Below are 12622 nucleotides of genomic sequence, written 5' to 3'. Positions count from 1 at the left end.
GTGAAAACTACCATTTTTACCTAGTTTCTGTGTAGCCCTTTGTGACCTAGTCTGTGTGCTATATATAGGCTATTGGGACTTTAGACCGTTCTTTCAAGGCGCACGACACCCCTCACAGGCCATACCAGAAAGACTTGATGTGGACATCCCTACGAAGTAACCTGGGCTTTACCTCAAACTCACCTTTACCTACTGGACTTAAAACTGTGAGAAGAAGCCACAGGCATAGAACTAGCAGAGATTGGACTTTGGTTCTAATCTCTTACCTTGAGGGTGTCAAATGAATGGTGGCCCAGAACTACCATATACTTACTATTTTAATGCTTTCCTTACTTCATTATGCCATGTATTCATCTGATAGGTGTGGCTCTGCTGCTGTGAATGAATATTATTGGAAGAATTGCCCTATCTCCAACTCTCACTGTTTGTGTAAACAGTGTCCAATCATTTTAAGTTTAATCTGTACAAATCAACAATTCATGTTTGCTGTTTATAGCTGGCTATAATCCTAAAATTTCCTTTTATCAATAGTGATTTAATGACACTATCAATGGATAGAGCTTATGAGTTGGGTTTCTGACTGCAAGGTCTGCAGTTTGAAACCACAGCCAGCTCCACAGGAGAGGAATGGGACTTTCTGGTCCTGTGGAGATTTGCAGGCTCAGAGACCCACAGGGGTGGTTCTACCCTGCCCTGTGGGGTTGCTATGGGTCTGCAATGTCTTGACGGCAGTGAAAGTGATGTCCCAGGGGGAAGATTGATAATGTCGTCTAACAAAAAGGGACAATGATGTTGCTAAGGTGAACCGGAGACTTGTATAAACCATAGATCCCTTACTGGATTTGAAGCTTGCACTTAATTCTAGTCCCAATCTTAGAACAATGAGTACTTATGACATGGACCAGCTTAATGCTCAAACTCATGAAGAAATAGCACTGAATATATGGGTGCTATAGTAAAGTATGGTGAAGAAATTAGATTGTGCCTGGCTATCAGGAAGAATAGTGACTTGGGTCTTAATGGCTTGTTTTCTTTCTTTCTTTTAAAAACATTTTCAATAAATTATTTTATTGGGGGCTTTTATAACACTTATAACAATCCACACAGCCGTTGTGTCAAACACATTTGTACATATGTCACCATCATCCTTTTCAAAGCATTTTCTTTCTACTTGAGCCCTTGGTATCAGCTTTTTTTTCCCTCCCTCCCCCACCTTCCCACCCTCATGAACCCTTGACAAATTATAAATTATTATTATTTTCATATCTTACACCATAAAATGCTTGTTTTCAAACATGCAGCCATCTAAGTAAGGCATGAACTAAGTCCACATGGAAGCACACCAAACTATTTTCAAAGGATTGTAAATAATATAATCCAAATCTAAAGGAGAAAATGGTATCAGAGCTTAAATTGTGAACACCTGGTTTGCAAAAGGTTATGGATGACAGTGGAAGACCGAAATCCATTTGCAGGATCCACACATAGATTACACCCCTGGGGAATTCCCTCTGACTGTGGACCAGGATGGGAACAGCTTTGCTAACATGCAGAGTATATTGAAAAGTGGATTGTTGCAGAGTTAAGTTAAAATTTATCACCCTATCATTTGATCTTCCTTATGACCCATTTACATTTGTTCTAGTTTTTAACATTTTCTGCTTTATTTTCTATTGAAGTTTTTATCTGTTTTACTTTGTTATTCTTGTTACCTTTTTTTTTGTTTATGTTCTAATATTTTTCCATATATGAAATCTAAGATAGGTAAATCTATAGAGACAGTTTCTGGATTAATGATTCTTGAAAGTATGGCAGGGAAGGTTGGGTGAAATGAGGATAAAATGATGAGCACACGATTGAAGAAAATGTTTTAAAACTGGTTGTGGTGATGATTATGCAACTCTTATTGAGCAATTGAATTGTATGACAAGTGAATGGTATGCCAACAAAACTGTTGGGGGAAAAATAAGCAAACAAAATCACTACCAACCAAATCTTATATTGAGCAAAAGGGTTCCTCAAACATGAAGGAGAAATAAAGGTATTTCTAGACAAGACCAGCATTACAAAAGTACTAAAGTGAACACTTTGGACAGATAATCAACAATAGCAGACAAGCCTGAGAGCAATGTATAAGACAAGACCACTCATAAGTCAACATACTCAAAAGAGTAAAGAGAAAACACAAAGAAAAAGAACAAAATACAACCACACACACTCAAAAGGAAATCACACAGCAAAATGACAGCAACAAACCAGCACATATGCGTGTCAACAATGAGTGATAATGGGTTCATTGCACCAGTTAAGAGACAGAGTGCAGCAGACTGGATATAAAAACAAGACACATCAATATGTTGCCTACAAGAAGCACGCCTTAGACACAAAAACAAATGTGATTTTTGTGCCAACATGGCACTTATAAGAAGGCATAGCTGGAGTTTAGCATATTGATCAAGTTGCAGCCTGTTGACGTTCTTTGGAGGTGTGGCCTAGATATATAATAACCTGTGGAGGGTGGCCTCTTTCTCTCCTTGTTGGTCAAATCAGTACTCTGCCCGATTCATGTGCTCTGTCTTATCATACGTGCCCTGCGGTTCCATACTGCTGCTCTGCTCTGCCTTGCAATGCCGTGCTGCTTGTGGGCTGATTCCGCTAGTCTCACCATGCCTGGATACACCTCATCACCAGCCACCCACCTCACATTGCCATACCTCGAGGTTCCACCATGACTTTCTTTGCCACACTGTGCTATTGGCCTCTGAGACACTTTGTCACCTCACCGTTCTACTCTCTGCTTCTTTGGCCTTTGGGTCTGGTGGCTGCATGAGTTAGAAAGGCCTTCAGTATATGACCTGACCACGAAAATGAGCTGAACTGAGCTCTTTGTGCTGTAGTGGATGCTGCTTTGCTGTTACAATTCTTTTTCACTATATAAACTTATCTGTTCATATATACTCATAAGTGTCCTGGATTTGCTTCTCTAGAACACCTCGTTTGCTTCTCTAGAGAGTTCTGTCTAATACAGCAAAAACAGACTAAAAATAAAAAGAATGGAGTAAATTTTACCAGGCTAATGATGTTCAAACCAAACCAAACTAACAAAAACCAGGTGTGGCAACTTTAATCTCTGATCAAATAGACTTCAAAAGATATAGCATCTGGGGTCTTAAAGCCTTGAAGATAAATAAGCAGCCATCTAGCTGAGAAGCAAAATAGCCCACATGGAAGAAGCACAGCAACCTTATGACCACAAGGTGTTGAAGGGATCAGGTATCAGGCATCAAAGAACAAAAATCCTATCATTGTGAACGAGGCTAAGAGCAGAGTGGACATCCCCTGACAGAAGGGTCACAGGGAGGAGACCAGCCAGTCAGGGTGCAGTATAACACCGATAAAACATCCAACTTTCCTCTAGTTCTTAAATGCTTCCTCCCCCCACTATCAAGATCCCAATTCTACCTTATAAATCCAGCTAGACCAGAGGGTGTACACTGGTACAAATAAGAACTGGAAACACGGGGAATCCAGGACAGATAAACCCCTCAGGACCAATAATGAGAGTAGCGATACCAGGAGGGGAAGGGGAAGGTGGGATACAAAGGAGGACCAGTCACAATGAGCTACATATAATCCTCTCCCAGGGAGGTGGACAAAAGAAAAGTGAGTGAAGGGAGACATCGGACAGTGTAAGTCATGACAAAATAATAATAATTTATAAATTATCAAGGGTTCATGAGGGAGGGGGGAGCGTGGAGGGAAGGGGAAAAATAAGGAGCTGATACCAAGCGCTCAAGTAGAAAGCAAATGTTTTCAGAATGATGATGGCAACAAATGTACAAATGTGCTTGACACAATGGATGTATGTATGGATGTATGGAGTTGTAAGAGCCCCCAATAAAATGATTTTTTTAAAGAAGTAATAACGATGAAAGCAGAAATAAATGAATTGGGCAACATAAAAATAATAGCAAAAACCAACAAGACAAGTAGGTCATTCTTTGAATTAACCAAAGAGACAAATCGCTGGCAAATTTAACAAAAGAAAGAGAAGATGCAAATATCTACAAATAGAGATGAAAAGGGTGACATCACAACAGATGTGAACAACACAGAAAACCTCAACAGGCCCATAACAAAAGATGAAACAAATCAAGTCATTAAAAATCTTCCAACCAAAGTCGAGAATGAGATGATTTTACAGGGCAATTCTACCAAGTAATCAGAGAAAAGCTGCCACCAATTCTACACAGGCTGCTCTCGAATACAGAACAGGACATCGAACTCCCAAACTCACTTTATGAAGGAGCATGAGCCGGACACCCATCTCAGCAAAGATGCAACCAAGAGAGAACACTACCGACCCGCGGTTCTCAACCTGGGGTCGCCTAATACATCCTGCATATCAGATATTTATATTATGATTTGTAACAGTAGCAAAATTATAGTTATGAAGTAGCAATGAAAATAACTTTATAGTTGGGAGTCACCACAACATGAGGAACTGTATGAAAGGGTCAGAGCATTAGGAAGGTTCAGAATGCCTGCTATAGACCAATATCCTTTGTGAACATACATCTAAAACTTCTCAATAATATTCTGGCCAATAGCATCCAACAACATAGAAAAATAATGAATTCACCATGATCCAGTGGGATTCATATCAAGTACACAAGGATAATTCAAAATTAGAAAAATAATCGATGTACTTCACCATATAATCAAACTAGAATGTAAGAACCACATGATCATATCAATGCAGGAAAGGGCATTTGATAATATTCAACACCCAATGTTGAAAACACTCAGCAGACACAGAAGAAAAATTTCTTAGCACAATAAACAGCATATGAAAAATCAATGGCCAATCTTCCACTCAAGAAGGAAAAATTGAAATCATTCCCCCTGTGAACCAGACAAGATTCCTCCTCATTACCTCTTTTAATTAAGTTTGTGCTTGAAGTCTTAGCCAGAGCCAATGGACAACAAAAAAGGAAATCCAAGGGATCCAAATGGGCGAAGAATAAGTGACACTCTCATTCTTTGCAGATGATATGGTTTTATATGTAGAAAACCCCAAAGATCTGACAAAATAAATTGTTGTAAATAATCGAAAGATACAGTAATGTGACAGAATACAAGAGTAACACACAAAAATCAATTAGATTCCTGTACGTTAACAAAGAGAGCTCTGAAAAATAAAATAAAATCAGGAGGAAGTACAAAGCCACTTGAGTGGCCACACAAAAGAAATAAGACTAAAACTAACCAGAGAAAACAAAGGCTTTTACAAAGAAACCTACAGAAAACTACTACAAGGAGCTAAAACAGACCCACGTAAATGGACGAATATTCCTTGTTCATGGCTAAGAAGGCTTAGCGTAGTGAAATGTTAATACAGTGATGCCTCAGTTGTCAAACAGCTCTAAGACTGAACTTTCCACTACTCGAACAGCAAAGTTAAAAAAAAAAAAATCAGTTCAGTGTGCATAACTGTTCTATAGGCAATTCGAAAATACAACTAGAAAAAAACCTACACAGGCCAAGAGTGAGTCACATGTCACGTCTCACCTCAGACACGAAGGGACGACGCTTCATTCTAAAGATCTTCTAGCTCAGACAACATATAGTGCTTGTGTCAGTGTAGTAAAACACTCGTCATTGCGCTTTCTTTCTCTCTACTTATTTGGGTAAAATACTATAACTGTGGTTCCAAAGATAGCTATTGATACACGCAGTAAAGCTAAGAAGAAAACGCTGAGAACCATGACAGAGTTAAAGAAATAAATCATTGTGAAGTTTGAATCAGGTCACCGCTTCTCTGTTTGGCAGCTGAATACAGCATGGCCCAGTCAGTATTACCAACATTGTAAAAAAGGTGATTAAAGTGGCCAATGTAGCAAAAGGTGTGGAATCATTAACCAGGAAACCAAGAACACAGACCATTGAAGAGGTTGAAAAGTTACTGCTAATTTGGATAAATCAGAAACAATTCTTTGGCAATAGCATATGCGAGAAGGCCAAAAGTCTTCATAGTGAATTTTTAAGTGCAATCTTCAAGCCTCGGAACTAATTATTTGGTTTGCCATTATTTCTTATGGGAATATGATCAGCTCTTGAACGTTTCAGTGTCTGAAAACTAAGTTGGTATGAATTGAGATCAACAACTGAATTTGGGTACTGCCCACAGCAATCTATAATTACAATGCAATTCTGATCTAGAGCCAACTCCATTCTCTAAAGAAAGGGAAAAACTAATTGCTAACTATATAGGAAGAGGGAAGAGGCCCAGGATAGCAAAGAACATCTCAAGCTGTTAATTAACAAAACAGAAGGCCTCTCACTACCCAAACTCAAAACCCATTACATAGCCCAAGTAGTCAAAGCAGCCTGGTGGCAGGAAAGGATGGGTACATAGATCAAAGGAACAGAATATAAAACCGAGAAATAAATTCATCCACTTACAGACAACTGATTTGACAAAGGGCCAAAAACATAAAATGGGAAAGAGATAGTCTCTTCAGCAAATGATGCTGGCAAAGCTGGATTGCTGCAGAAGAATGAAACGGGAGTCATAGCTCACTTCATGTTAAAATGAACCCAAAAATGTATCAAAAACTTCTATGTAAATCTCAGAATTATAAAAATCATCCATGAGAAAATTAGGTCAAATGGAAGAGCCCAATTGCTGAGCAGAGACACACTAACAAATATAATAAAGAATAAGATACTTATGTGCAGTAAAAGGAATAAAAAAAGAACTCATGCGATAAGAAAAAATCATTAGCAATTACAAAATAGACAAGGAACTAATGCCTAAAATCTATAGAAAACTGTAATAACTCACTAAGAAAGAATAAATAATCCAATTAAAAAGTGGGCAAAAGGCATGAACAAATGGTTCACCAAAAATGATATCCAAATAACTAACAAGTATATGAAAAAACGCTCATGATCATTAGCCATCCAAAAGGCCCTCTGAGGTGATCCTACCTTCTCTGGGGCAAATCAAAACAATGATAAGATGTTTCCTGGCCCCGACAATGACAGCCCCATTAACAAACAAACCAACAAAACAATCAGAAAATAAGAAATTCTGGAGAGGGTATGGAGAGATAGGAACTTTCATACACTGCCAATGGACCTGTCCATATGTATAGCCATTTTGAAAAACGATATCGTGCTACTTCAAAAAACTGAGAATAGAAATTCCATATACTCCAGTAATACCTTGGCTGGCATATACCCTAAAGAAGTAGAAGCCATAACACGCACAGATATATGCACTCCCAGGCTCACCACAGAACTCTTCACAACAGCACGAAGTTGGAAACAGCCAATGTTCATCAACAGAAGAATCAATAAAGAAACTCTGGTACACACACAGTTGAATACTACGCATCACTAATGAGCAATGATGAAACCACAAAGCCTCTTGACATAGACGACCCTGGAGAACGAGTCAATCACAAAAGGGCAAACACTGTCATGAGGCCACTCCTACAAGGATGAAAGCTACAACAAAGACTAGGACATCACAGAGAACAGACTTTTGAGTTCCCCAAGGTACGGAGGGCAGAGGTGGGAATGTGAAGCAATGGACTAGAAGGGTGATAGGTAAAATAAAAAACTAAAAGTCAACACTAAGCACCTAAAAGAGTCAGAGCTGGATTGAAATATGGACTTGGAGGTGGTAGGAGTGAAGGATAATACAGAGCCGGGAGAGAGTACTACAGAAGGGGAACAGCCTGAGCAAGGGAATGAGTTCTCACAATCACTTGGAGCTCCATAGGGCTGGCTTGCTCAGCAAAGTGGGCTTCTTTGGGAGGGGAGACGGAGTGAGGAGAAGCAGGGCACCCAGAGCATTTCCCTCCCTGTTTCCTTCCTGCTCCAGGATAACATGTCCCTTCCTGTTTCCCAGAACGAGGAAACATGATAGAGATCCATAAATGAGAGAAGAGAAATCAGGTAGGATGGATAGGATGTAAGAGGCAGTTAATGAGTGCTTTAAACTATTGAATGCAGAGTTGGTGAGTCTGATATATAAGCCCCCACCTAATTTACAATAATATTTTTTAATTCAATATATAGGGACTTTTGCAGAATCGTGCAACAAAACAGAGTTTTAAATAACTGGGGGTGGGAGTGGGGGCACAGTGAGGGAGCTCCAGAACTATTAGGAGACCCAAAAATCTGCCAAAAGAGGGAAGGAAGCTGTTAAAAAATAAGAAAAAAGCATCTCAGAGCTGAAGAAGGAAAGAGGTTACAGATTAAACACATCTACTATTTAAAATAATGAAGACCATTTTTAAAAGACATATGCCCAGATAACATTTTGTTCTGAAATTTTAGAACACAGAGAGTAAAGCCCTTAAATCTTCCAAACTGGAAACACGAGACGCAAAGGAATGAGGATGGAACGAGACAGTACCAACGGATGTTACATGACAATGAAGCAACATCTTTAATACCCAAAGTGGGAAGGGTCACTTCAACCTAGACAGCCATATAAAATAAACCTACCGAGAAAAAGATGCTCTCAAACATTTACTCCATTAAATTACCTTTCAAAAATCCTACGTAATTTGAAGACGTCCTCCAGAGGAAATAAGATGGGATTCCCAAAATGAAAGCAGTAAAACTAAACTGAAAGTTCAAAGAAACAATATCATCTCAGTGGCAAGTTGGGGCTAGAAAGGCATCCTTCCCCATGAAAACAGTGAGATTACAGGCTCTGAGAAGAATATCTTCAAGGACAATAGGCTATGTTTCATCAATAGATACACTTTCTTGGAGCACATTACAAGTCTAATGGGTTGGATCAGGCAGTGTTGGTACTCCTGTACACAACACTGCACTGAGCTGGAACTAACTCATGAACACCTAAAGAGTTTAACTTGAGGGCAACTATAACGAAAGGAAATTAAAACAAAAAAAAACAAAGAAAACACTAAGCACCTAAAGGAGTCAGAGATGTATTGGAGTGCGAACTCTTAGAGGTACAGGGGCGAAAGTCAAGAGCTGGGCGAGTGTGCTGCAGGAGGGTGATGTCCTTATAACCACCTTCTCCCCCTCCCAGGTGCTTCCCTCTCCTCTCACTAGACCTCATACCCCTGTGCCCACCCCAGCAGTCCACCTGCCCAGAACTGTCACTGGTCTGTTCATACCTCAATTTGGGCTGGCGTGATCCTACCTTCTCTGGGGCAAGCAGATCCTTTCTTCATCTCCTCAACGATCATTTCCAGCCTCTACACTGGCCCCTAGCATCTTTTACCTCCAACTCTTTTACTCTCAAGCCTTATTTCCGGAATTGAGGAAGTTGAGACTGCAGCAACTTCCCCCAATTTCTACCTGCTGCTTGGTAGATCCCTATGCAAAAGTCCACGTCTTCATGAGAACCTTGAAGGCTCTCCTGCATCTTTTGCACATTGGTCTTGCCTGAGGCCCACCACTACTCACAGCCCTTCTAACAGTTATCCCCACCACTCTAGGCCTCTAAAGCATCATCAGGCAAAAGGCCCTCTGAGGTTTTCATAGACATCTGCATCAATATGTACGTATTCATGAGTTGATATTTGATGGTCTGTCAAAGCACATGAAGCTGAATTCAACTTGTTAGATAAAAAGATGGCTGCCACACACATCAACACAGTTTGGTGTCTATGTCTTACCCGTGAACTTGGAAATACTGAGACTTTTCCCTACTGTTCCCAGCTCTGAGATGACCTTAGTGATGTGATCCAGAAATGACCCTGCTAAGTGTCCATAGTGGAGATAAAGTGTTGTATAATTCTATTCTGGTAACAGCAACAAGATGACCATTAACAGCCTCCTTGAGATCCCACAGGAAAAGCTGCCTGCAGTGGGTGCTCTGAGGGACTGAATTCACCCCTGGGCCCTACTACTTCTGTCCTTTGCCTCTTCTTCTTGCTTCAGGCCCATTAAAGATGCTCTCATTCCACTCAGGGAAGAAGTTGAGAGCTGTGCTCTCAATATTTTAAATGCCAAAATAATGTTCTATCTAGTTATTAATAGAAATGCCACATGTAAAAACAGCTAAACTCTCACTTCAGACACAAAGATACCTTCCTTGCTACAAACCTGGCATGTGAAAATGTGCACATTAATAACAGAAAGTTATATTAGGATAATTTTATTTTAGGAGGCAAAGCTTTTGTAAAAGGAGTCCTCCAAATGAAAGATTCTCTAGTTAGCTACGGTTTGATTTATAAAGCCTCCTCTGGAAAGCCTACAAAATGGGGATTACAGCTTCATTTGATCTCTTTGTAAACTCAAAGTATTTGAAAAAGTCACAGACTGCAATGGAAATGTCAAGATGAAACTAGGATTTCCACCAATACGTGGTTGAAGCTACGTGCAGTGCGTGTATCCGGATGTACTTACGTCCTCTGACTCAAACACATGGCAGATCATCTTGTACTGCTTCTTCCCCTCCTGGGCCCCAGGTGTGGTCTCAATGCAGTCTTGTGAGGCTGACCGTGGCATTCGGCGCCTGGCCATCAACACAACGATGTTCCCAATGTCAGCGATGTAGGAGATGGTCCGCAAAGCATGGTCCATCATTGTTTCCTGGGGAGAAGGGAAAAGCATCGGCTACTTAGAACCATGCCAGTTATGGATTTTTCAACTTCCAACATTATGGACGTTTTTTGGATTAGATCATTCTTTGTGATGACCTGTGTATTGCAGGACGTTTCACCGTATCCCTGGCCTCTACCCACTAAATACCCACACACCACACACCAAAGTAAGACCAACCAAATGTGCCCTGAAGGGCAAAATCCCTCAAGGTACATACTCTGGTGCTAAGTTCACATTTTAGGGAGCTGTGTGGTCAGGTTGAATATGACTTTACCTCAGTCTGAACTTTCAAAATAGAATTTCATCAACATTTTTCAGAGGCATAGTATGCAGGGTCAGGCAAAGAAAGATCAGGATGTTGCCAATTGGTAGAGCCTTTCTGACCTTAATGAGTGATGGGCTTCCTGCGAAGCAGAAAGAAGTCTAGGGTAACCTCTCCTAAGGAATAGTTTCTCTGCAGGAAGCCCAGGCAGTGAGGTCAAGATCAAGGAGCACCAAGGCAGCATACCCAGTACTCTGAAACAGCTGTTTTCAAGGTCCCTAGCCCCTTGGCAGGTTCATTACTCGTGACAACTTTTGTCCCCTGACAGGAATCTCTCTAGAGTACCTTCCCAACAACCTCTACCTAACAAAGCAGCACTTTAAGGCTTTGGAAACCCAATCAATTGGTCTTTTCACTTTTATTCTTACACCTAACATCTTCGCCACGCCCCCTTATATAAAGGTGGGGAGAATAGGACAGGTAAAGAGAGAGGACTCAGTGTTTGCACACAATCTAGAAATGAATTGGGCAGAAATGCCTCTGTTCTGTTGGTGTAGTGGGAACGTGCCTGATTTATCTGCTGCAGGATAGTTAATTCCTGAGCGACTGCTTGTAATGTTCTTAAACTCACCCTCTGATTGGAAGGCCCTATTCTGAGGCTGGGGGAAGAAGCTGTCCAGTTCCTAGAAAGGTCAATAATGGACTGGGCAAAAGAGACAACAGTTCACTGTGCTATTTCATAGAGGGCTAACTCCTTCATTGGATCCACCTGGAACCCTGGGGTTACCTGGAAGAGAGGAGAGCCTACCATGAGGGAAGGCCATGCAGAACTTGGCAAGGCAAGATGGCACTGCCTAAAGAAAAAAGTGTTTGCTTAGGAGGCACTGAGTCTGTCAATGGTGGCAGAATAATTTGGAAAAGGATATCAATGGGTGTGCAACATAATATCAACTAGGTAATTAAATATGTCGTTAAATACGAGCAATTGTTCTTCGGCTGCTTTCCATCGAACTAGTACTTCAATATTCTAGCAATGTGATCCCCAAATTGGGAAATTATAATTTATTCCCATATTAAAATTGGCTATAATCAATGGTGCTGAATTGTCTAAGTAGAAGTTGTAGACGAGGAAAAAAATAAAAAAACAACCAGTACTGCCCCCAGGCAAGTTTTTGAGAGGCCACAAGAGGAGTCTCCATTGGACCAGAGCAAGAACTGGGATGCTGAGTAGAGAAGGTCAAAGAGCAATGGCTTGGTCACTGGACTGGGTTTTTGGGGTAACTGGTTGTAAACTTGTTGAGAATGAACGGGAAGAGATAGTCTAAGTGGAAAGGTGGCTTGGCTGACAAACACAGATGTTGGCATAGTAGCTGGAGAGTTGGGAACAGATAACAGAGACTATGGAGGATGAGCTGGCCAGCCAAGAACAACAAGGATCACCCATGATGTGATAAACCAAAAGAGGATTAAGAGTGGGATGTAAGACCCTTACCACCATCACAACTCTTAACAGCTCTGGTCAGAAGTAAGAGAGTTTCCCTAGGAGGTGGCTTGGAACGTATTTTATCCTACATGAGGTAAAAGGAGAGAGCAATGGGCTGAGATCAGTGACCTACTGCCAAAGAGAAAGAAGAGCCCCGGGGTGGAGCGCATACTTTGGATCTGGGTCCCTGTACCAGGAAACGTCTAGATCTAAGAAAAGATTGCTGCCAAGACACATGGATAGCTTCAAGGAATGCTGGTCCCACAGATGTTGGG

General features: G+C 40.8%; 1 protein-coding gene across 2 annotated transcripts in view; it reads right to left on the bottom strand.

The window, feature by feature from the left end:
* Window positions 1-12622, bottom strand: part of APBA2 (amyloid beta precursor protein binding family A member 2) — a 182588-nt gene that overhangs the window by 21874 nt on the left and 148092 nt on the right. For both annotated transcript variants that reach the window (XM_004699738.2, XM_004699737.2), the window contains one exon: window positions 10405-10590. In XM_004699738.2, the coding sequence (XP_004699795.1) occupies window positions 10405-10590 (186 nt within the window). The remainder of the gene's footprint in view (window positions 1-10404; window positions 10591-12622) is intronic.

Source organism: Echinops telfairi, unplaced genomic scaffold (assembly GCF_000313985.2).
Source record: "Echinops telfairi isolate 266 unplaced genomic scaffold, ASM31398v2 ScPeMD7_7475;HRSCAF=8513, whole genome shotgun sequence".
NCBI classification, from domain to species: Eukaryota; Metazoa; Chordata; class Mammalia; order Afrosoricida; family Tenrecidae; genus Echinops; species Echinops telfairi.
Note: the sequence above shows the minus strand (reverse complement) of the source record. Positions and strands in the feature narration are given on the sequence as shown.